Source organism: Urocampus carinirostris, chromosome 6, assembly GCF_059441175.1.
Source record: "Urocampus carinirostris isolate Australia breed hairy pipefish chromosome 6, RoL_Ucar_1.0, whole genome shotgun sequence".
Taxonomy (NCBI): Eukaryota; Metazoa; Chordata; class Actinopteri; order Syngnathiformes; family Syngnathidae; genus Urocampus; species Urocampus carinirostris.
This window is the reverse complement of record NC_142354.1, coordinates 3,488,848-3,514,884: the sequence shown is the minus strand read 5'-3', so window position 1 is coordinate 3,514,884 and position 26,037 is coordinate 3,488,848. Positions and strand designations below refer to the sequence as shown.

General features: G+C 39.2%; 1 protein-coding gene across 1 annotated transcript; it reads left to right on the top strand.

Annotated features, from left to right (window-relative positions):
• The first annotated feature begins 561 nt into the window (after positions 1 to 561).
• On the top strand, positions 562 to 24,736 carry LOC148363557 (serine/threonine-protein kinase 4-like). Its single transcript, XM_088337489.1, has 11 exons — positions 562 to 1,247; positions 4,592 to 4,672; positions 4,739 to 4,867; positions 5,752 to 5,866; positions 10,365 to 10,529; positions 10,659 to 10,826; positions 11,089 to 11,226; positions 13,489 to 13,620; positions 13,799 to 14,003; positions 19,484 to 19,623; positions 21,755 to 24,736. Exons 1-11 carry the CDS (start codon positions 1,204 to 1,206, stop codon positions 21,914 to 21,916), a joined length of 1,479 nt encoding a protein of 492 aa, XP_088193615.1. The 5' UTR covers positions 562 to 1,203; the 3' UTR covers positions 21,917 to 24,736.
• The last annotated feature ends 1,301 nt before the right edge of the window (positions 24,737 to 26,037 follow it).

Below are 26,037 nucleotides of genomic sequence, written 5' to 3'. Positions count from 1 at the left end.
TCCCCCTTTTTCATTGTATCTCTTTTTATCCTTTCCCACTTTGAGCCCCAGACAAAGCGAAAGATGGCTCGGTCCAGTTGTAACAGCACGTTTCTTCTAGGCATAAAAATTAAACTGATTGACAAAAGCATTGGGAGGATGATCGCTTTGATGATTAGGACCTTCCCCTCTATTGTCATTTTTCTTAGTGACCAAAAAACAAGTTTTTGCTTAACTTTCCTTGTCACGTCATCCCAGTTGGTCTCGCCTCCTCCATCCGCATTGAATTTTATCCCTAGGATTTTCTGGTCTGTCTTTAACACCGTCAGCGGGAGTCCTGCCTTTTCTGTCTCTTTCCACATTCCATAAAACTTCACTTGTGATTTTTCTCTATTTAGCCTTGACCCAGACGCCCTCCAATATCCCACCGCTATCGTCCATTAAATGTGATAATGAACTGTATGCGTATCCCATACGCATACCATACACTCGTTATTTTCGCACCAAACACGTCATTGCGCAATGCACGCTTCAAAGCTGCTTGTCTCTTCGCCTTAAAAGTATCACGTTAGGCCGCGGCGTGCTGTTTGATATTTCTAAATACTCATATTTGGGGCTAATATGAGTCTTCACTAATTCAATAATCTTTAAATAACTTTTGCGAAAATTTTCTTTGAAAAAGTACGAATTATTTTGTCCCAAGCACGACATGAGTTTCTCACTTGAAGTGACTTTTTCTGTCGTTAGCAACAGTTGCTGCTGTATGGGCCCGCCCCTCATGCTCCTGCTTTCTTCTTCGTTTTCCTTCGTCTCATCTTCGTTCTTCTTCGCCCCCCTGTCGGACTTCGTACTTGTTCGTTTGTTCATGTTCTTCCTGGTTAACCCCCACCCACCCCCTCACCAGTCAAGTGCTTCGAACGTTCTTCTCAAAAAGTTCTAAGTTGTTTAGACACAGGGAGAAAGCTGGCTGCGTTGACCGAGATCCTCCATCCGCAAGAAATAATGGCAGGACCTTGTCCAAAAATGTGACCTGCGAGACGGCAGTGCATATTGGGGAAGATTTCCGCTACCAGTCTGAAGCGAGTCTGTTAAGCTAGTTGATAGCCACCCTGCTACTAGCTAGAACACCGACAGCTTCTAAGTTATTTAGCTGCCTAACGTGCGGTTGCTGGTAGGCACTCGGTGGGGTACAGGTGTTCGAACGGCCGAGGCGCAGCGTCCATCATGGAGAACAGGGACAAGGTGCAGATGCGGACCCATCCTCGCAGGTACGTGGGAGTCAAAACGGTGTGTGTCACTGTCGGTTGATAAACGCTTAAAACGACAAACTACCATTGTTTTCAAATAGTAATTAGTTGTAGTTACTCACTACCCTTTCCTAAAAGTAACCGAGTTAGGAACTAAATTACTCTATAATAAAATACCTTGTTATCAGGGAACGTAACTATTTTCGTTTCTTTAAAGAGTAGGATGTCAAACCATATGACGTTTTCTGAGCAGTTTTCGAGCTAGTTGAATAGAGAACAGACAGGCTGTTGTGTTGTGTGTTGTGAATCCTTGTTATATTGATTCCACCATACCAGCGACAGATTTATACTGAACTTGAAGTGCAAAATTAAACTGTAAACACGATAACATAACAACAATCAGCTGTAAACTATATAAAGTGAGTTTAATTAATGAAATCTAACTCTCTAAAATCTGAGACAACTGGTCAAGTACACATGCCACTGTACTTCAAATATTTTTTTGCATCAAAAGTAAACAGTTCAAAAATAAAATTAATAACAAAGTGTGTTTAACATCCATCCATTATCTGCACCGCTTATCCTCAGTAGGGTTGCGGGGTGCTGGAGCCCATTCCAGCTGTCTTCGGGCAGTGGGCAGAGGACACCTTGAATGGTTGCTAGCCAGTCGCAGGGGACACAGAGATGGACAACTCACTCGCTCATTCACACCTAGGGACAATTTGGACAGGCCAATTAACCTGACATGCATGTTTTTTGGAATGTGAGAGGAAACCGGAGTGCCTGGAGGAAACCGATGTAAGCACGGGGAGAACATGCAAACTCCACACAGGAGGTTCGATCTCATGACCTCAGAACTGTGCACACGCGCTAACCACTGTGCCGCCGTGCTGTGTGTGTTTAACACTGCAGTGTAAATCTAACAAAGTGAGACAAATGAGTCATTCTGGACTTCTTCTATGAAGTATCCTGCCAACAAGATTATCTTACATTTTCTCAAACCAGTGATTGTATCTGAGGGGCAGTAAGTAGCTTCTGAAACCTTGCGTCAGATAACTTACCCTCAACATAAAAGACACTCAAACCAATGGTTAACAACAAACTGGCTTTCGTGTAGCATAGTTTAGCGTAGCTGTCTTAAAAGGCTTTGCTATACCAGGTCATATACCTACCTAGCATTACATGCATTGCCAACTTCATACACCACAAAATTAACGTTGCATCACCCCTTGGACCAAACAAGAACAACAATGAATGACACACGAAAACTTGTGCTCCTACGGGCACAATTGTTGAACGTACAGGGATGTCAAATAAACAGAGCAGAGTACACTCGTTACGGCTGGCAATTTATTTAATTTATTCAAAGTAACACGCCGCTTTTGGTCGTAACGGCAGGAGCATTGTAACGGCAAAAAACATTATTACTTGGATTACCCTGTTCTTTAAACAGCGTTATTTCTAACACTGCAAACTGCAGATTTCAAACCGTTGAAAATTGTTAAGAGGAAGCGTGTGATATTTAGTGACTCTTGCTACTCTGCTTTGCTCTGTGGCAGTTGTTTTCGCTTGCATTAGACAATACAGCGACGTCCAGTGTTCAAATATTATACACTGGAACTTTAAGAAAAAAATACGTTTAAAATATCAGTAAATTTTGCTGAGGGGTGGGCACTTTACTGTATTAATGTTAGCTAATTGTAAATTGAATGTTTTCATTCAGGATTTTGAGTTGTATTTTTTTGTGTGTGAAAAGTGCTATAAAATAAATTTGGATTTGAATATACTTATGTTAAAGGCATCAGGACAATTAAAGCCCCAGTGTGTAATATTTGACCTCTAGGTACTACTGTATTGTCTAATGTGAAGGGAAACAAATGCCACAGAGCACAGTGTAGCAGCAAGTTGCCAGACAAACATTGCCACGACTTTAGGTATTGATTCTACTTCGAAAAAGAAATTCAAATTTCTCTACCATTTATTTATTTATTTATTTTAATAAAAATTGACATCAGTATATTTAGTCTAGTATTCAAATATTTTTTTTTTTTACTGAATTAAAACATTCTTGTCATAATAAGAAGCACTAAATATTACACACTGTCCCTAATGGTATTATTGTAACAGACTTTGCAGTTTACCACTGAAAATTGACATCTTTTTTTACTGTCCTACTACTGCTAATATATTGTTCTTTGTTTACAAGGATAAAAAATGTTTACTCGATTTTAATTATTTATTTGTCCCTAAAAAATAGACAAGTGGAGTTATGTCTCTACTGACCTGGTAAAGTGCATTTTTATTTAATTTCTCTACAAATCTAGTGTTATTTTAATAAAGGATATACAGAGATCTTTGTTTTCGCAGGTAATGGGGACCAGAACCACCTGTGAAAAGTGAAAATCCGCTTAGTAGTGTCCCACCAACTTAAAAGCCCCCAAGGGGAAAACTAACTACGAGATGATGTCATTAGTATACGCCTGTAACAAAATAACAACTATATATCAACAAATACTAACACACAAGAGAACATTTCAGTTGAATAAATGGTTTTATGGTCATTATACAACATAATGAAGCTTGGACTTTCGCCACACTGTGACGGACGTTTTAGCCCCCATCCGCCTGTGTGGGTACGGCCTACAGTGGCTGGCTAGTTGCACGCAGGCATCAGGTGTTAGCCTAGCTGAGCAGTAGGCCGGACCTGCTGCCCGGTGATTGCTTTCCCTTCGGACGCGGCCTCAGTCAATTCCGGACGCGATAGCAATCTACGGAGCACCTGCTGGTGATCTGAATTTTTTGCACTCTTCTGACGTTCCCTAGGGTCTTATTAAATTGTTGGATTTCTTTTCAATGTAACAAGCCGCTAAAAGCTTGCTGCCTCTATCCTTCCCAGTTCGTTTTGATTCAGAGACGTTGCCTGCGCATGCCCAAACTGGCTGTTTGACTGACAGCACACACCAGCCTATAACAGTCACGGACACAGTCACACCCACTGAAAACAGAGCACCCTTCCTAATCTGTTCCTGCTGTCTATTAGAAACGCAATACATGATTTTTTTATATGAATGACAAGAAAGACCATTAATTCAATTAAAAATCTGCAAATTAGTGAACCAGTGATAACTGAAGCAAGAAGTAGCTAGGGGTCTCTGTATTTTCGGTTTTACCCTTTTTTTGGGGGGGTGCAATAGATCAATAATTGTACAAATATGGGAACACATTTCCATTTGTATCCGCATATAAGGCAGTTATTAGGCGCATGTTAAAATAACTGGCCAATCTAGGGGTTTTGGGTGTGCCTTATAGTTGGGAAATGCAGTAAATATTTATTTACACTTTGTTGTTTACATATGTGATGGCAGGCAGCTAAAGAAACTGAGTGAGGACAGCCTGACCAAGCAGCCTGAGGAAGTGTTTGACGTCCTGGAGAAGTTAGGCGAAGGGTGAGACTTTTCGCGGGCTTTCTCCAGTTCCTGTTTTGCAACTTCCCATCTGTTGTGCTCACACAGGTCGTACGGCTGTGTGTTCAAGGCTCACTACCGAGAGACAGGAGAAATTGTGGCTATTAAACAGGTTCCCATTGAGTCCGACCTGCAGGAGCTTATCAAGGAGATTTCTATCATGCAACAGTGCAACAGGTGGTTGTCTAAGAAGTCGAAAGTCACACTATTCTTTCTGGTTCGAAATTTGTGCCATCAATATTTTTCTGAGCTGTGCACATACACAACGCAACACTGCCATCGTAAACTTTTGCGCAGCATGGTTTATACCAGTGGTCAGCAACCACAAGGCCGTGGACCGGTACCCGTCCTGTTGTTCGTTTAGTAACAGGTTGCACAGAAGGAAAAAAAGTTGCCATCAAGTGGGGTGTGTTTAACACCCTTTTGTTAAAACCCCTTTTAACTGCTAAACATGACCATGGGTCACTTTTGACGTAAATTAAGTTGAAATACATTTATTCCTAAGGTGTAAATAATTGCTTTTTTTTTTTTCATTGAGCATCTGCACAAAACTAATGTCGTTAATTTAATGGCTGTCAGTCTTTTTTTTTATCTATGGATTCACTCATTATTTCATGGTTTTTATTTTTATTTCATCATTTACTTACACATTTAAATATTTTTTACATTTTTACTGCATGTCTGATTTTTTACGGCACTTTGTATCATTTGTGTTGAATTGAATAACTGAAATTAATTTGCCTATTGAAATGAAATGAAATGATTTGCATTTATATAGCGCTTTTTAAGTCCACACTTCCCAAAGCGCTTTACAGTGTGCTTAACATTTCCCAATAGCGGCCGTGCAGCCATGTAAGGCGTTAACCTGCGTATTAGGGGTTCAGTGTCTTACCCAAGGACACTTCAACATGTAACACGGAGGAGGAGCCGGGAACTGAGATCTCTTGATCCCAAGACGAGCGCTCTACTTCCTGAGCCATTGCCGCCCCTATATAATTTGTGTGAAGTTGAGAAACTAAATGATAAATCAAATCTCCATGTAACTGTCATTTTTTTCTCAGTCCACATGTGGTGCGCTACTATGGCAGCTACTTCAAGGACAGTGACCTGTGGATTGTCATGGAATACTGCGGGGCAGGCTCTGTGTCCGACATCATACGGATTCGCAGCAAGACGGTAAGATTCTTTTATGCGGACATTAGGCCTGCATCAGCGATAAAATCTATTACAGTTTTGGCAACTTACTTCCGCACCGATTCGTTATGTCATGCCATTTGTGAGCCACTAAATAAATGCAAGTAAGTATTGGTACATTGCATTTCGCGGTGACGTTATAGGTTGTAGTAACACTTTGGTCCTGAAGAGAGCGCCATACGACCGTTTTTACAAAATACTGTAGTCTAAGTCAAGTCAGTTCATGTTTATTTGTATAGCCCTTAATCACAAGGAGTCTCAAAGATCTGCACAGAACCACAAATTATTGCAAACCACAGACTATTATTATACCATCCCTTGATCTAAAACCTACATGAGGGAAATTTTCTTTCAACCTTTTTTTTATTGAACATTGGATCATTCAAAAATAGTCTTTTGTCATATATTTTTCATACAAAAGGTGCACTAAACTATATGCCGCTAGAGTAGAGACTGGAATTACCATACATTATGCATCCTTTAGATCCATGGTTCTCAAACTTTCTTCAGTGATGTACCTACCCTCTAGAAATATGTTTTTACTGAAGTGCCCCCTGACACGGGCAAAACCTTTTTGGAAGAAAAAAGAGGTATAGTGCCGTAAAGTCAGATTTATTAAAGCCAAACAACAGTGAACCTGACAAAAACATTAATATGGCAAACATTTGCATGTAGAAACAAAAAAGAAAAACTGAAGACGTTGACCATCAGTAGGCATAAAATCAGTCAAAACTTAAATGTGCAAAATGCTGATAATTATACATAAAATAAAAAAATATACATGAATAACAAAAATATGTTGTCATAAATAAATCTGTAACTGAATTATAAATGCTTTGTTTTCTAAACTAAACACTTCACTTAAAAAAAAAAAACGATTTACTCACAATTATGGAATTTTAACTCTCTAAAAAAGAAGATTGCATGTGAATCACTTTGCTTTGAACATTTGAAAAACATGTAACCGGTAGGGATTTATAAGCAGGTAAAAATGTTTTTTCACCCAATCAAGCTGCACCGATTTCTCATCGTCGGTAAGTAGGAGCGAAAACTGCTGATCAAGTTAGCCAAATGTCCCACTATGACCAAATTCATCAGAGCTGTTGCCACCTCTTCATTGGAGAGAAACACATCCAACTGAGGAAAGCAGGTGAAATCCTCCTGATCACATTCCCTCTTCCACATCTCTGGTTTCTTCAGGAAACCACCCACCTTGTCATACAGGTTCAGGATACTGTTGTCTTTGCCCTGCAGGGACATGTTGAGTTTATTCAGTTTCTTGACTATATTTGCCAGATAGTAAGGATTTGCAAGCTAGTCTGTGTTCTCAATCATGGTGGCATGGTGAGATCTGTGCTCTGTCAGAAAGGTGTGCACTTCAGCTCACAACTCCAACATCCTGCTCAGTATTCTTCCACGAGATAGTCAGCGCACTTCAGTATGCAGAAACACTTCTGTGTATTTAGCTCCAGTATTTTCACTGAAAGACCGTGTGTTAAGTGGCCTTGACTTGATAAAGTTTATAACTTTAATGCTATCGTTCAAAACATCGTGCAACACAGGGCTCGTTTTCTTGGACGCTAGCGCTTCCCTGTGTATCACACAGTGCGTCCACTCTATGCCTACATTTTTTAAATCTGTACTATCAGCCCTTTCGCGCTGCCAATCATTTCCAGGTGATAGTGTTTCTGGTGAAAAACATGTTAACGACTTTCAAAATGTCCTCTGGTTGTCCGCCTCTCCATTTCTTTTCAGAATAAGATGTGTTCACAGACGTCATCCGTGTCAATGTATCTTAGAAATGCAACAAGTTGCGCATGTCCACTCACATCTGTGGATTCATCCAGCTGCAGTGAAAATAAGTCGCCAAGTTTCCCCACTTGTTCGAGAACGTCTTTGCCCATGATATATATCCTGCGGCAAACGGTCTCATTAGACAGGGGAACAGTTTTTAATGTATCTTCAGATTTTTTTTTTTTGTCTAGCATAGTTTCGGCCAATACCACAGCGGCGGGGAGCAGTAGGTCATCCGCTATGGTGAACAGATTTTTGGCTTAAGCAACAAGGAAAGACACCACATAGAAGCCTGCAGGGCTTTGGTTCATGTAGTGGAGGCTTTTAGCATTGTGGCTTGGGATGAAAGTTTTCTCCTGAAGCACTCTTACCAAGGTGACCTCCATGTTATGTGGTGAGATGCTGCTTTAGGTGTGCCGGCTTTGTGCTAGCGTTGGCTAACTTCTCCCCGCAAAAGAAACACATTGCCTGGTATGGGTCAAAGGTCGTGCACGTAAATCCCATCAAAACATTCTTTCATGTACTTTCTGGACTTCGTCGCTCCTGGTTTTGTCTTTGCTTGTCCATCTATACTTTCAGCAGGCTGCTGTGGTTTAGCCACGTCTCCATAGTTACAGTGTTACGGTAACAACGGTTCTTTGATGAGTGCGTCAGTGGGTTAAACTAACTTTGTGTGGGGGGCAGTTTAATTTAAAAGGATATTGAAACTAAATACAGGAAGATAAAATTCTGTGAATGAACACATATTTATATTATGTCGAACTTTTTACAAAATCGTTTTTCTCTTGATTTATTATTAGGATGAGCCTACTGATTTAGATATTTTAAAAAACCTTTTTGTTCCCCCTGCACTATCCCCAGGGGTACGTCTACTCCATTTGAGAACCACTGCTTTAGATGGTGCTGTTCTAAAGGGAACGTCAACAAAACAGTCAGATGGGTCAGTCAAACTTAATTAATCGATTTCAAACCAGCTTCCTGATAACTCCACCCACTCCCAAAACGAATTAACTGCTGATTTTTTGAGTAAAAGCATTAGTATTTTCGTGACACATCTTTAACATGTTTTTACCATCTTTTAACAGCAGCAAGGTATAACGTTTTACTTTTCCTCCATTCAGTAAACTCGCAAAAACAGTCATACTGTTACGTTAAATTAGACATTGGTGCAATCACAATAGAGTAACACTCGTTATAGCGCAGATCAATAACAGACCACCATTTCTTCTTCGGGGGGAAATCGAGTCAGTAACAGCTAACTGTACTTGCGAGACCTTTTGCGGCTCAATATTTATCCATACATAAGGTGCACCGTATTTTTAGGCACATGGTCAGATTTTGAAAATACATAAAAAGCAACAAGGAAAGACACAAGACATATTCTCAACAGGATTATAAAAACCTGAGTGTGTGTGTGAATGGGTAAGTGTGAAGCACATTGTAAAGCACTTTGGGAGGTCTTCATTGACTTGAAAAGCGCTATATAAATGCAGACCATTTACCATTCAATTAGGCAAAGAACGTTTAGTGTTCCTCCCCACAATCATGCAGATATGTTTCAAAATATTCCACATGCCGAGGCACTCGAGAAATTTGTCCCAAAGTTGACAGAATTCGTTGGTATCCTATAGAGCTTTAACATCACTGGATGAAACCAAAGAGACATAACAATGGCAGGTTTCGTTAAAAAACATTGTAGTGATTGCATAGCGCTCATTTCTGCTTGGATCAATTGGAACTTTGCTTACTATGTCGCTGGGGGACTTCTGACTGTTTTGTCAGAGTTGCGTGCTTTGATCATCAAAAGCTGCGTGAGGTAAGTTTTCTTGCCATTGTCTACAGCGTGGCTTCCTTTTTTTGCCTTTGCCTCTCTAGATTTTTTTTCCCCGGGTGGGTTCATGTTTGTTTGCTATGGCTGTTTTTTGTTGTAGGTTCCAGGGAAGCCTGGCTGCTTACTGCATGTTTTCGGTCAGCCAGCCTACCTTTCTTCCACTAATCAGTCATAGTTTAGCCTCTTTAGCATTTGGCTAGCCGCCCAATGCTGGATTCTGTTTGTTTCCGTGGCTGTTTTTTGTCGTTTCCTGATTATCCTGGCTGCTTACTGCATGCTTTTGGTCCGACAGCCTCCTTTTTGTCACAGATCAGTCCCAGTTAGTCATATTCAGCAGCCGGCTAGCCCGCCATGTCCCGGCTAGTTGGATATGCAAAAAAACACTATATTCTCACATTTCATAGATCCCGCCCTACACACACACACACACACACACACCAATTCAGTAATTTAGATAAAATGACTGGCTTTCAGGCTCCTCCCTCACATTAGATGAAAATGCTTCGATGAAGCAAAGTGCAATTGGTTCGAAATTGATACTTATCTCATCTCATTATCTACACCGCTTATCCTCAGTAGGGTCGCGGCGGTGCTGGAGCCCATCCCAGCAATCATCGGGCAGTGGGCAGGAGACACCCTGAACTGGTTGCCTGCCAATCACAGGGCAGAAATTGATACTCTTTCGCTCTTAAGTATCAACAACTTTTTAATTCGGTCCTTATTATTATTATCATTCTGATAAATCTTCAATATTTTAACTAACCGCTTACCCCCCTTTCGGAATTTACTCTGAAATTAAACTAAGCTGTCGTCATGATTTTTAAATTTAATTTGATTGATTTATTTATTTTGCAGTTATGCGAGGAAGAGATTGCTACCATCCTTCAGTCGACACTTAAAGGGCTGGAATACCTTCACTTCATGAAGAAAATCCACCGTGACATCAAGGCGGGAAACATCCTGCTTAACACAGAGGGTCAAGCAAAGTTGGCCGACTTCGGCGTCGCCGGTCAGCTTACGGTCAGTCTGCTACCTTTCAAGTCAAGTCAAGTCATTTTTATTTGTATAGCCCTTAATCACAATTAGTCTCCTGCTCTAAGAGGTTGTGGAGTTGTCACGTCTATTTTACTTAGCCTTTTTATCCGGCAGGACACCATGGCCAAGAGGAACACAGTTATTGGGACACCCTTCTGGATGGCCCCAGAGGTGATCCAAGAGATAGGTTACAACTGCGTCGCTGACATCTGGTCACTGGGCATAACTGCAATTGAGATGGCTGAGGGAAAGCCGCCCCATGCTGACATCCACCCAATGAGGGTGAGTTTGCCAAATACTGGCATCTGTCGATCAAATTTGTCCTAAAAAAGTATTAAGACATGTAGTAGTAGTTATAAAATTATAAAGTTAAAAAATAATATGTAGTACAGATGCCTGATTTTATTTATTTATTTATTAATAACCTATTGGAAGTTGGCAGTTACCAAGTAGGTATGACTTCACCTTAACAAAGACTGAAAGAATTGACTGATGTCACATTTAACTTTGGGATGTTCCTAAATATGTTTGTATCTTCTGCCAGGCCATCTTCATGATCCCCACCAACCCTCCACCGACATTCCGCAACCCTAAATCCTGGTCAGAGCCATTTCAGGATTTTGTCAGTCAGTGTTTGGTGAAAAACCCAGAGAATAGGGCCACAGCCACGCAACTGCTGCAGGTAGCTCCAAACTAGTTAGCCCACTAAGGTTGCTCCATTATGGTGGTTATAGTGTTGCATTATCTTGAGAACCTTGTTTTGCTAGAAAAAAAATGTTTGACGCTAATCTACTGTATTTTCCAGTCGCTCTGGAGTATACGTCGCAACACCCAAAAAATGCATTATTAAGAAGAAAAAAAACTTGTACAAGTAGCACCTGGAGTATAAGTCACATTTTGGGGGAAAATGTATTTGATTAATCCAACACAAAAAACATACTTGTCATCTTGAAAGTCAATTAAAAAAATGTCCCTCTGTACCAAATGCTTCCCTGGCATACGTCACTCAATCAAACAACTTTCTTTTATTTATTTAAAAATGACACCTTATCTTGTGAAAGTTCATCGAAAGTGAGGCGCGTGATGATGACGTGAGTGGCGTGCCGATTGTTACGAGCGCAGCTATATATAGACTTTACGAGGGGGGGGACAACACCGGCAAGGTTGAAATTATCCACACAGGCTTAGAGTCCCCTCTTGAGTGAACAGTCTATAGTGTAAGTTGAACAAATAAGTACTAGTAAACATAAAGGGGACGCCATTGCTGTCAACACAAATGACAAGATGAATGTACGTATGGGTCCGACCTAAAATGTCAATCATTACGTTCGTGTCAGGCTGGGCTTCTTCTTTAACTCAGATTTCTCTTCCAAAAGACCGGCTTTAATTTGTTATCCTAAATCATCTCTGCTCCTGAGTCCTCACAAGTAAAATATAAAATTTCGGGTTTGCTTTGGCCTTAGTTCAGCAAATCAAGTTAATTGGTCTGGCTCCGACTGGGTCGGGCTTTTAACCCCTTGACGACTGTTGAGAAGCAAATACTTTTCTGTACGATGTCACGAGTCATTTAAATAGGTAATGCCACATGTCCTTGAAAAATTTAATCTCTTGGGATTCAATATATGGTGGCCATTTAAAAATGCATCAAAGAAACAAAATGATCAGTCTGAAACAAGATATCCGAAAAAGGTCATGCTGGCGTAACTCAACAATTGTTTCCTATTGCCATCAGGATATTTGATGATAGGCCTCCTTACATCCACGAAAGTCTAGTGAATCCAACTTTGTAAAATATTTACTCCAAAACACACAATACTTCCGACAAAATCTGCTGAAAATCTATCTCGGCAGCGATAGACGTTCCTTGTTGCTGGCTGTCTATAATTCCTGTTTACAACTCTACAGACTAGTGAAATTATTTTTCTTATAGGCCGTTAGCCTGCAATATTTTGATTGTCATCTTTTTCGGCCAATTGCAGGCTTTCACGGTTCACTATTAGCATTAGCGTATACAGGCTTATATGGTTAAAAAAAAAGATAACCCCTCCTTTATCTCTATATAACTCAGGCCAAAGGTGTCCAATTGACATGATAATTGACAAATTGGTTGGCCAATTAAATTCTGAATCAATTGATATGAAGATATCCCTGTTTTCAAATCAGAGCTGAAATTAAAAGTGTGCAAAGCAATTTGTGATTCATTTTTACTCACCATTATTTGGCACATGCATTGATTGTCTTCTAGAAAGATTAGTCAAGAATGTACAACTCTTTCAAAATGTCAAAATAATTGGCCAAAATGAAATGCATACACACAGTTGCACAGTTTTTAGTGCTGTAACTGGTTGTCTCCCAAATGGCCACTTCTGGCAATGCCTAGACCTACTATTAGAAAAATGTGTAAAATACCATGTTTAGTTTTTCAGATTGTGAATAAATTTGACATGGTACCAGGTGAGGCTTCACACTTTTGTCTCACCAGTCTTCCAGCAAAGAAGCCCATGCTAAACTCCTCTGCCTTTTGAAAAAAAAAAAATTCAGGCGACAATAAAAACCTCCTATTTTTGTGTGTTGTGACCTCGGATTACTCAATGTTCGTAGCACTTGCAGTGATTGTTTGAGTTTGGGACAAAACTCCAGTGTCTTAGCTTTCAAAAGAGACCAAAACTGTCCATATTCGTCAAATGGATCAAGAACAGCGTTTATTTACTTTATGTGCGTCTTGGATTGGGATTATAGGCAAATTTCACAGGAAGGTTTAGGGGCTAATATCCACAGGCCTCGGTCAGTGATGCCCTTAATTTTTTTTTGCCCAATTATACCCTTGTCCACCCATTGACACTTACAAAAGTGAGCAAACTGCCAATGTAATGTTCCTTTTGGATGACACCTTTGATTTTCAATGTGTCTTATTGATTTTGTGGTATATTTTTTGTTCTACTAGCACTCATTCATCAAGTCAGCCAAGCCCAGCAGCATTTTGAAAGAACTTATTTGTGATGCCATGGAAATTAAAGCCAAACGCAAGGAGGCAACCGTGCACGGAGGACAGGATGATGACGACGATGACAATTCTGTATGACTGCGATGTTTTAATTTCTTTGCCTACAAATTGATTTCCCTCACATGGGCTGTTTGCTTAACAGTACAAAAAGTTAATCATATACAAGTTTCAAAATTGTCTTTCCAATGTCTCCACACGTTTGAAACTCGATGTGGCATGAAGTTAGTCTTCACTCGTGTCTGTGTTCCAGGAAGAGGATGAGGTTGACCAGGGAACAATGGTGATGACAAATTCAGGCGACTCAACAACCATTCGCGCCATTGACTCATCAGACGGCACATTTGGAAGCACAAGACAAAAAGACAAGGAAGAGGACGATATGGGAACCCTTCGCTCCCAACTAGGGACCATGGTCATTAACTCTGATGACGATGATGAGACGGGAACAATGAAAAGTAGGTCCAAGTCATTTTCCAAGAAGGAAACATTTTCTGCTAACTTTGACTTTACCATTTTAATTACTTTTGCTGGAAGTTTCAAGTTCGACTATCATAAGCAGTGTTGGGTTTGTTACTTTAAAAGTAATTTTAACATTACTAAATACATTTTCCAAAAATAACCGAGTTGGTAACTAAACTACTTTATAGTAAAAGTAACTAGTTACCAGATAAAGTAACTGATGTATTCACAGGGTTGGGTAGGGTTACTTTAACTTGATTACTTTCAATTACTTTTGATTACTCCAATACCAAATATGCTAATAAAAGACAAAAGAAACTAAATATGAATAAAATTATGACTCACAACACGTGGTAAGCTTTTTCTCCTGGCTTTGATCTCCGGCAAAACCAACATAAAATGCGACAGAAACAAAATGAAAATAAATCCAAACAGCTTGCCAACATCATTTTTTCCGTTCCATGTGTTCCGTTACTCCCCAAGCCTGCACAAAATGTAGTAATTTTATTCATATTTAGGTTATTTTGTCTTTTATTAGCATATTTGGTATTGGAGTAATCCAAAAGTAATTGAAAGTAATCAACTTAAAGTAACCTTACCCAACCCAGTGTATATATATATATATATAATATACATAATATATATATATATATATATATATATATATTATAGTTTGACTTTTCATGTGAAACACACTATTGTCTGGGTGACAATATTGTGTGTATTTTCGATTTTGCATGCATGTTTCTGGTGTTGAAGGCCCTGGGGAAGAAATTGTCTCTGAGCCTGTTAGTCAGACGTTTTTGTGTGACTATTCCCATTGCAGTGTTTCTCAATTATGTTATTTCACGCCCCTCCTTGGCAGAAGAAAACATTAACTCAATGTCTACACTAAATATTACTTTTTCTCGGCTATACATGTGCAAAGCGTGGATGCTTTACCACCAAGCGCACACTCAATGAGAGCGCCGCGGCCCCATAATGTAGTGGTGGTGCCACTGCTCTTTATTCTAGGACTGTAAAAAAAGCCCGCGCCACTATTTGAGAAGCATTGACCTAGAGGGATATGGTTCTAAACACTTTTAGGGAAGGGACGTTTTCGACAAGTTCCATTGATCGCATCTCTAGGGACTTGATCTAGATGAGTTGGAGTGTTATTCAGCAGTGGTCCGACTTTGCACCTTCTATATGTACCGTTCGTCCTGTCAGGTGATAGATCATAAATTTTAAATATTGAAGCCCGTATTTCTGAAACATTTTTGAGCCAAGGGGGCCACCCTCGTCATTGAAAATCACATAACAATTCTCGTCAAATACAGACGCTCCCCGACTTACAGACATTCGAGTTAAGAAAAACGTTAGATCCGAACCTTTTTTCGGGATGTCGAAAAACGTCTGGACATTGCTGTAATTTAGATTTACAGATTTTACAGGACAGTACCATAGTGCTTATTTCCGTCACTACCGGCTTCCTATTCTTAGTTCGGGTGTAAACATACTATACTATATCTCCAGTGCGCTAAGAACTTTGACATTTTTATTGTGTAATATCTCGTGCATTCATTCAATATGGTTGGTGTAAAGAAGAGGTGAGCAGTTTCTTTTTAAATGAAAATGGAATAAGAAAGCTTGATGCGGTTGAGAAAACGGTTGGATCGCTTTTTTTCGTCCACTTTCTACCACAGAGGAGGAAGCCGCCTAACTCTTGAAGCTCATCTTCCAAAAGTAAGTTGAACTTAACTTTATTTTATCAAATGTTTACGTTTTAGTACAAAACAACACAGGTTACTTAGACAAGCCTTAAACATACTTATATAAACAATAAACATACAAAATATAGCACTGAAGCAACTTACAAACTTATTTAACTTAGGAATGACCGTCCGTAACATATCTTGTTCATAAGTAGGGCAGCGTCTGTATGTTCAAAAAGACTGTTATTCAACTCCTGTTTCATTTGGATTTACTGGACAGTAATTGACAATACAAATCTATTATTTGTGGCAGTAGTTTTTATTTGACTATTTAAATTAGGGTTGTTGGGGGTTTTTAAAAAATTTTTTTTTTTTGAGCTAATCTATATTTTTCCCTGGTTTGTCTAGAAGAAAACCTAAAGAAATTCTTCAAATGAGCAAAATTATCTGCCAGAAGGAATGTTATTACTACACTGAGACGTTTGTATTTATATATTAGAAACATTTCGTTCATCTCCACGATTATCTGCAAGATTTTAAGTTTTTTTTTTTTGCTGTACAAACTCAAACGTCTTCATAAGGCAAACTTGGGTACTAAAATTGAATCCATGTATATGTTGGCCTGGAGAGGGATGGGCACCACCAGGCTTTACTTGCCCAAGACACACCAACAGGAAATTTTGCCTCTACGACCCTTGTGGTTAAGAGAACCAACCAACCAACCACTGTTTTTGATGAATGTAGTGTTACTCTGCTGATCCCTAGAAGATGGCTCAGATACTCAACAATCGCAAACTCAATTTGTTGTATCTGGTTCATAAAGAATTGAACCATGTCCAGCTGCACACTTTTGACAAGGTCTTGCAGAAATAGTGATTAAAGCCTTAAAGAAATAATCAATTTCATTTTTTGCATTTTAAGTTGTTAGTGGTTTAAAATGTAATCTAAGATTTTAAATCTGGGGTTGATATCTTGTTGAAGCAATAAGTTAAAAGTTGTTGCCCCAATGTGTCAACAATATTGAACTTGAATGAACAGGAATATCAATTGTGTATGTTTCAAACAAAGACAACATTCAAGAGATTCTAAACGGACTCAAGTAAACACGTTCAGGTTATAGGAGAGAAAAGCATTTGGCTTTTGGCTCCTGATTGACAAATGGATTAGTTTCACTCAATACAGTCCCGGAATTTATAAATAAGGTTCCTCAAAGGGTTGCTGTCAACAGTTCACATTGATCTCAAGTGTGTTAGAAGAACAAAATGGTGAAGGCCCAAAAGCTTTTTTTTGGGATTGTAATGAATTGCAAAGCTGGCTCTTTATATATAGTTAACCTCCCCCCCTAAAAGGTTTGGTGAATGTCTTGTAAAGACTAAAAGACACAATCAACTGTCAAATCATTAGTAATGCTTTACTATGAAAACAGTGGGCAAATGGATACCCCCGCTACAATCTCAAAGTGTTTTTGGAAAATGATGGCTGATTCTGACAATTTTTTTTTTCTGGTTAACATAGTTTAAAACATGTTAAGTAATGTGGATTTATTACTGCAAATTCCGGACTATAAGCCGCTACTTTTTCCCCAAACTTTCAACCCTGCGGCTTATTCAGTGACGTGGCCAATTTATGTAATTTGTCTAACGGCCGCCAGCAGCTCTCGAGTACAAAAGGTAAGATTTAGACCGGTGGAATATATGCTCCGAGGAAGACTGCAACTTCCCAGCTTGTGCACAAATTGAATTAGCGTTGACATATCCTCCTCATGCAAATTGAGAAAAGAAAGGCACATGACGCTACTTTCAAGCTAAACGCAATCGAGCAGTCCGATAAAGAAGGAAACCGCTACTGCAGGTAAACTTTACTTTGCGAGCGTGTTGCTAGCGTGGTTTAGAATAAGGTGGCATGGGACGACGTCTATATGACAAAGTCTCTTTCCCATCCTGAAGGAAAACGACTTTGATGACGTCAGTTATAAGGAGGAGGATGAGTACGTTTTACCGTGGTTTGAACATGTACGGAATGTTTTTTTTTTAACAGATCCGTTTTCTATGTCGCAAGCGTGTTCCTAGTAGCGTTTTGCTACCCTTCACAGGCATGGTTTGGGATTAAAGTTATAATATTATTATTAAAGCTTTGAAAACTCTCTCGGTGTACTGTCTTTCTTTGTAAATATGTGTAACCATGTATAATATGTATTTGCAACTGTATATTTTTGTAATGTATTTATTTTAGAAACTTATTCTGATATGTTTTGCACGAGCAAATGAGAAAGAAGGGGCGGGGCAAATGCGGGCAGACGGGAAGTGAAGTAAAGGTGAGAAGTGTTTGTGGACGTGGCCGACAATAGTGGATATATATTTTTCCCACCCATACCTTTGGAAATATACACTTTTTTTCCTTGGATTACTTTCAACGGGCACCCGGACTTTGCAGGTCTGCATCAAACGTTAAGTACCGGTATCATTTGCCGTTCATTATGCCGGCTGTGATGTTTGTATTGTGTTGGCTATGGGTTAATTTTGTGTTTGTGTTGCATTTTTTCAATGTAGGCGCATGCGGCTAATATACAGGTGCGGCTTGTGTATGTACAAAATCCGTTTTCCTCCCGAAATGTGGTGGGTGCGGCTTATAATCGGGTGCGCTCTATAGTCCATTATTTACGGTATATGTAATACATTTTCAATGTTTGTCTTACCAAATGTCGTTATTGTTCCCTGTGCAAATTCAAAGTTTGCTTTGGAACATTTACTTTTTATATCAATATGAAAAATAACATGCATGATGTTGTGTAAAGATATGATTCTAAAACCGCAGTCTCAAATTGATTTGTTCCATTTGTGCTTATTCTATAAGCCTGTCTGGTGTGATGTGGCTGAGAAGTAATCCAATCTCTGTTCCTTGAGTCAATATGACTATTTCTGGACTCTGTGTAAAGTTGAAACCATTGTTTTAGGACAACAGAAAGGCACACATTTATCCTCCTCAAGAGCTTCCTGCTGAATTATACTCACACATTTTATCGTTTTTATTGCCAGCCGAAAGCTAAGTTCTTCCCAGTATTTTTTTTTTTTTTTTTTGTAGTTTATTCAAACAGTGCAGAATCCTAATTTTGCATGACCGATTGCAATTTCGTCTTCCTGTTTGATTTTAGGAGATTAGAACCTGTCTTTATTATCAAGTGAACCTTATGTGTGTGTTAAATACAGCAATAAGTTACACGGTGCCTTTTAGTTCAGAGCAACTCATGGTCATGAAAATGTGTTTTCATAGGGAGTACCAGTTAATTTTATATTCTAATAGACACTCAAAATAAGGAGAGAGAATATCAATGGATTTTAAAATTCCAAAGAAAACGGGAAGTGCCTACCCCAGATTAAAAACATTCTTAAACGCCTCTTGTGAATGCTTTTTTTAAATTAAAACACCAGGGTTACAAAAGTGGATCCTCCCTAAAAGGTTTTGGTATCAAGAACAGCAAAATGATTGGCCGATAGTGACAATGATGTTAAGTGTTCATAATGGTCAAAAGAACAAACAACAGTGACCAGTAATAGTCAAAATAACGATATGGCATTCTTTGCATCTTCTTTGCAGGCATCCAATATTTAAAATAAAATACATTTATTAATACCTTAAATTTCGGTTATTTAAAAATGACAATTTCTGATTAGAGCTGATGACATGATCCAACTGATTTGAAAGTTTTGACCAAATTAAGAGTCACTTTTGCGATTCTAAGATAAGGCCATCATTTTTTATGAGTCATGTTGTGTGTTTGTCAGGGACAGACGAGTCCTCCTTGCCTGCCAAGCCATCTTTCTTGGAATACTTTGAGCAGAAGGAGAAAGAAGCCAACAATCAAAACGGTGGTCGTGCCGGAAGAGAGGACCACAAATTGTTGGTGGATGCAGATCTGGAGCTCGTAAGTGGAGTTCATTTTTTTATTTTATAAGAGAGCGCCATGGGTACAAAAAATGGATGTAAATCTTAAAATTAAATTTTGAACACAATTTTACCGTGACTTTTTACAGTTTAGAGTCTCGTTTATATTTGAATCAAGACACACATATTTGAATGTTCAAGGTAATTTGTTTGCTACAAATCTGCAGAGGAAAATCATGACGCTTGAGACTACAGAATAATAGAACATAGAAAGACTGATACAATGTGATTTGACTGTCACTGAAGAGGGGGAAAAACACAGTGTGCTTAAACTTACCAGGTGTGCGCATGGGCTTAACACAGTGTTCATACATGTGCTTGAAATCCTTAAAAAGCTTGAATTTGAATGGGGTTTTTTTTTTCGAGGATTGAAGTGTTTGAATTTTGGGTGATGTGCTTGCAAATGGTTGAAATTGTAACCATGGTTCTTGAAAAATCTGCTTAAAAACTGCCACAACACTGCTCTCTGGCTTTGCTTTCCCATTGCCTTTCTTCTCTCGTGTTTAACTGCAGCTGATCTAGCTTGTATGGTGTCTTATAAGGCATGGGTCGCGCCCAAGACCTTATTACATTGATCTTGTTGGTAAACACTTCTATCCCACAGGGTCGTAACTGATGGACTTTTTTTTTTTTGACGACGTGAGTGATGTAAGATTGTCAAGGAATCGGGAGACACTCAAATTCATGATCTACATAAAATAATACCGTAAACTCACTTCAGAGCACATCTGATAAAAATTATGACCCAAGACTTAATATTGTCTTGAGTGAGTCGCACCAGATTTAAAGCTGCAGGCTTAGACAGCCTTATGATTGATTGATTATTGCTCCAGCGAAGGTCGGGGGGGTCCCATCCCTGTGCGTTGAGCCGACCAGATGAACCAGGTTTTTCCAATGCTGGCGGTCTTGTGCCAGCTGTTCTGCATCCTCTACAGCAACTCCGTGTTGTTGGAGGTCGCCCGCAACGACGTCGAGCCATCGAGTGCGGGGTTTCCCTCGTGGTCGTCTCCAGCCTGCTGCCTTTGGGTCAAACTGGAGAATGGCTCGTGTCGGATGGTCTGGTGGTAGACAGCCTTAGAATGAACTAATTCACCTCTATTTCTTACGTTTTAAGGTAGGCGCACACCTGGCGCCAACCCCATAGGGAATTTGACGTCAATGTCTATGGCTGCAGAACAGCAACGGCGCCATGCCCCCACACGCTTGATGTTTTTCACTGTGTCGTCTTCACTTTTGCTCAGAGTTGTTTATGTCACGTGTTTTCAGAACACAAAGCATAATTACTATCACGGGTACACATTATTTGCTGCACCAAAAGAAAACTGAAAAATGAGGGCTACGTTGTGTAAAATGTGAGCCCAATACTTCTAGACAACAGCGCCAAGGCAACCATACACTCGAGAAAAATGCAAGACTGCAACACAGATGTGGAAGTTGTCTTTGTGTTGTCATTGGTGGTACGAGACCAAACTGCATTCGTTTGTTATCGTTTCTCGGGGACTAAAGGAAACTTCAGCAACCTAAACATTGATGCCGATGATACGGAAAGAGAAAAGTAGTGCTTTTGATCGATTCTCATGTATAATTAGAGGACTTGATTTGTGGGTGAAAAAGTTGAAATATCTTGAATATTGAATACAGTTAAACCTCATGTTTTAAATTAACATTTCCAGACTTGTCATGTTTTGTATTTTTAGCACACCTGCTGGAAAGAAAAGCTTGCCATTTCCTTGATGCTGCTGCAAAACTGAATAAGTCACATTGGTTTGTATAGTCCTTAATCACAGAATGTCTCAAAGGACTGCACAAGCCACAATGACATCATTGCCTAATCTGAAACTGACATGCGTACAAGGAAAAACTAAAAAAAACCTCAAAGCCGCACCACAGTTAACTGCAATGTTAAAAATGTAGCCAAAAAAGTAGTGGCTTGCAGTAATGCACTGTGCAATAACGCACCATGTAGTAACGACAGTAGACTCTCAATTTTATAAATAAATTTTAAAGTTACTTGTTACAGAGAATAGTGATTGCAATCCTGTGTAACGTGTAAATCAACACTGTTTAGGACCCAAACTTATTGGACCCTGTGTGCGTGCACATATTTGCAGGTGAGTTCCTGGTCGGTGGAGGACCTGCGTGTGCGTCTGGCTGCTTTGGACCCGCAAATGGAGCAAGAAATGGAAGAGATCCGACAGCGCTACCAAGCCAAGAAGAAACCCATCTTGGAGGCCATTGAGGCAAAGAAGAGGAGACAACAGCAGAATTTGTGAATTCAAGTTGCTCGTTAGTGGCAGGAGATATGGGGCGTTATAATGGGGTAACTTGAAACCTGCAAAGTGATCTTTTGGAGCACTAAACACCAATGATGCTCAGCATCTCAAAGAATAATGGACATTTATGTTGTGACATGCTCCTATGAAAAAAAAGCGCACAGTGTGTCAAACGGCAGAGACAGGTGTGATTTTTTTTTCCGTTTCCAGTACTTCTGTGTAAGCAGTCTTTCCAGCTACTTTGTAACCAGCAGCACTGCATTTGTACATTTTTGGGGAACTTTGTACTTCAGCTCGCAAAATTTTGTGGCTTCTTCAGTTCTTGACTTAGTTAGGCAAGCTACATATTCATATTTGTTGTGATACGTTGTATCTCAATTTTGGATTTGTTCACAACCAGATTCTGTGGCAGCAAAAAAACTGCTCTAAAGTAGAAGTGGGCAGTACTTGGAATTGTGATATTGATCTGATCCAAGTAAATACGAGCTATTATCGATCGATACTGATACTTTTTCTTGGGAATTTAATCATCATCTTGTAATTAGTAATAACGAAAAACACAGTATAGAGATTTTAGGCACTAAAATGTTTTACTTTTTATTGACTAATTGCAATTCTAACATTAGCAGTATAAAAAGAGATAACGATTTATATTAAAACAGTTTTATGACAAAAGTCACGAGAAACTAGAAAAAGCAGCAACGTAACAAAAATACAAATATAAATATTTTAAAATGACAACTATAATACTTTCAATTGAACGTTATTTCAGAAAGTGCTAATTGTAAGGGTTTGTGGGACAGGATCCAAGCGCAGACACATGCTTCAAGTTGAGAACTTTAATAGGGAAAATAATTTCCAACTCAAGGCACTCCAAAGAGAAAGGAAACGAGAAACAAATAACAGATAACCCAATCCATACAAAAAAAAGACGCTGCTATAAATGCAAAGTTTTACTGTACAGTTGTAGACGTAGAGGAATTTTCTGGGATGGGTAATACATCAACGATCCAACGACGAATGTCTGTCAAAGTTGTCTTTAAATACTAAAGTCTCAATGAGCTCAAGGTTTGCCCAATTAGGTGTGATAGGACCTCACACAAATAATGCAAACAATACGATGTAAAAAAATTAATTACTTCGTAACAAGACGGCTAAAATATTTCCCATTGCACAATCTTTTGAAATTAGAGTCAGCAGTGCAAACAGAGTATAAACACTGTTGGAGCCAATTCAAACATTTTAATGTCTGTACAATCTTTCGACACCCAAACAACGTAGATACAATGGGAAGTGTGTATCGATCTCAAGACAAAAGCATCAATTCTTTTCCAATTATTAGCTCGGTATCGATATTTGTGTCGATCCACCCACCTTTGCTCTAAAGTGGAAGATAACTGGGCATTACCATGATGGCAGCCATGTTGCCTTCAGGAAGGCAATCTGGTTCAATTGCATCATTTTTCTCTTTTGCTGTTGCTCGGTGACATTTGGCTCCTTTTGAAAACTCCTCAGGGAGAAAATGCCTGCAAGGTAACCCAACTTTGAATTCCACTTGCTGTTGCCTTTTCCCATCCTGTTACTGTCTTGAATTTAGTTGCTGTCGGGCTTTTTTAGGACTACTTTTGAGGGAAGAGGGCGGTTTGCGTACTGAAAAAAGGAACTACTGTTAGTCAAAAGCACTGTAAGAGAATATGCTGTTTTTTTTTCTTTTTCAACAACCTGTTTGACACTGGAACTAAAAGACAAACAATTAAGTTTGGATTTTCAGGGAAACTTGAGGGTTGGGCGGCGTTTCCGCATTCTGCATTTTTTTGTCCACTTGAATTTGTCAAATGCTTGTGTAGTTTCTTGAACGCCGAAAATGTATTCTCATGGAAGATTGAGATTTCGACTTTTCCATCCGATTTTTCAATTGTTGAATGATTTATCAAATGATCAATTGGTTGGATTGGCTGTCATTTTCTTGGTTGGTTAGTTGGTTTATTGCATGGTGTGTCAGACTTGCAGCCCCGATCAGGCCCTGCCAAGGGTTTAAATCCAGCCCGCGAGACCACGATGAAAGAAGTGCAAGAGAAAAAAAGTCGAAAAACGGGCCTCAGGTTTGAATATGTCCACTTGATGACACCAGAGCCAGATGCCACTATTGAACGTTGTCTTTATTTTTCTTTTTCTGCTTCTTTTCACTCTTTTTCTCATTTTTATTTTGTCTCTCGGTTGCATAGTCTCTCCATCTTTCTATATGTCTCCCTTTTTTCTCTTATCTCACGGTCTTTTCTTCCTTTCTCCCTCATTTTGTCACTCCTCTCTCGCTCCCTTTCTTTTTTTCTTTTACTCTCCCTCTTTCCTTTTGTCTCTTTTTCTCTTTTACTTTCTCCCTTTACTTTTGTCATTTGTTTTCACTCTCGCTCTGATTCTTCTTTTTTTTTTTAAATGTACTTTCCTGTCCCCCAAGTTGAAATGAGTTTCACACCCCTAGTCTATTGGTTGTTTATCTGTTGGTCTAAAGCAGTTGGGGAAACGTTTTGGCGGGGTACATTTGGTAGGGAAAAAATGTGGCAAACAGGCCGGGCAGCGCGGGTAAAAAAAAATATTGATTATATAGTTGGTATTTTCAGATACAGTCTAGAATCCAATGCGTCGGGAATACACAAGGGAAAAGGCTAATGTAGGCCTATCCGATTTCTCATATTGTTGCTGCTGTATCTCCATTTCTAAATATATTTTTACATTGTGAACATTTATGACAAAAATGAATGTTTTCTTTTTTTAGCATAAGAGCGACAATTTGCAATTATCAATAAACACAGTAAACATGCAGACATGTACATTTTTATTTCTTTTTTTTTCTATAAGGGAGCACCATGGGTACTAGTTATTAAAACTCAACCCAGCACTAGTCGACTAACTTGATTTATGGGGTTGGAGTCGAATAAAAACCCAAATTTTCATATTTTATTTGTGAGCGCGGTGGAGCCTGCGCTCTGCGGGAGAGGACACACACAAAAAGAAACAATGACTGATGTATAATTTTTTTTAAAGTCAGAAGCCCGGCTCGAACCTGAACGTAATGATAATTTAGGCCTGACCTGAAATCCAGGTATACTTTTCACGAGTACATCTGCTTCGGAGATATAATGAAACCTTCACCATTTTCCTGAACTGTTCCAAATGTAAAATGTGCAATGACAACCGTAAACCATGAAAAGCCAAAGCAGCATTAAATAAGAAGGTTCGGTTCAGTATATGTAAGACTTAGTCTTAAGTACAGTTTACGATCATGGTGTTACACAAACATCCCGTTTTGGTTGCACATCGCTAAGGATTCCTTTGTATGGAAGTTCATTAAACAATGTATTGTATGTTCACTGTTGAGACACTTTGTGATTAAAAACCCACTGAACAAACTGTAAACACCCATAACCTTAAAAGCTTGCAACTACCCAGAGCAATTTGATAGGGTGAGAGGTAAAGTTGGGCGGAGCTATGCGCACTGCGCAAGCACTCGATTCTCTCTAAATATGTCAGTATTTTATGATGTTTTTACTAATGAAATTTGCTTGCACCTTGTTTTGAAACCAAAAAAATAGTCAAAATGAGCCCTAACACTCTTAAGTTACTGCGGGAGAGAGAGAAATTTTGTGTTGTATGTTTCTGTAGTGCAGTGGTTAGCACATTCAGCTATTACTTGAAAGGTGTCAAGTTCAAGACTGGGTGGAAATATGTGTTGGCTGGGAGAGGAACTTAGCTTGCCCAAGACACATCACAGGAAATGGTGCTCCTAGAAGGCCGTTGTTTAAGAGATACAACCAACCAAAGGCTGTGGCATTATCATTTCATAAATTTTATCAAATCATCAAACGTCACACAGTAAAATTTAAATGCTCTGAAAAATGATTTTTTTGTGTGAAGACCAGGTTTTGGAGTTTTGTAGAATGTTGTCATAAAATATTTGTTGTGGTGCTCTAAATAAAAAAGTAAAAATATTTTGCTATTATGACTCTTTGGGTTCAAAAAGGTGGGGCTTCCCTAGCATGCCCATGGGAGGAGCCGGCACACCAGCTTGCGGAAAGATGTGGGCAGGGAGAAGAAAGGCTGAGGACTTCAGAGGAGGCTTTACA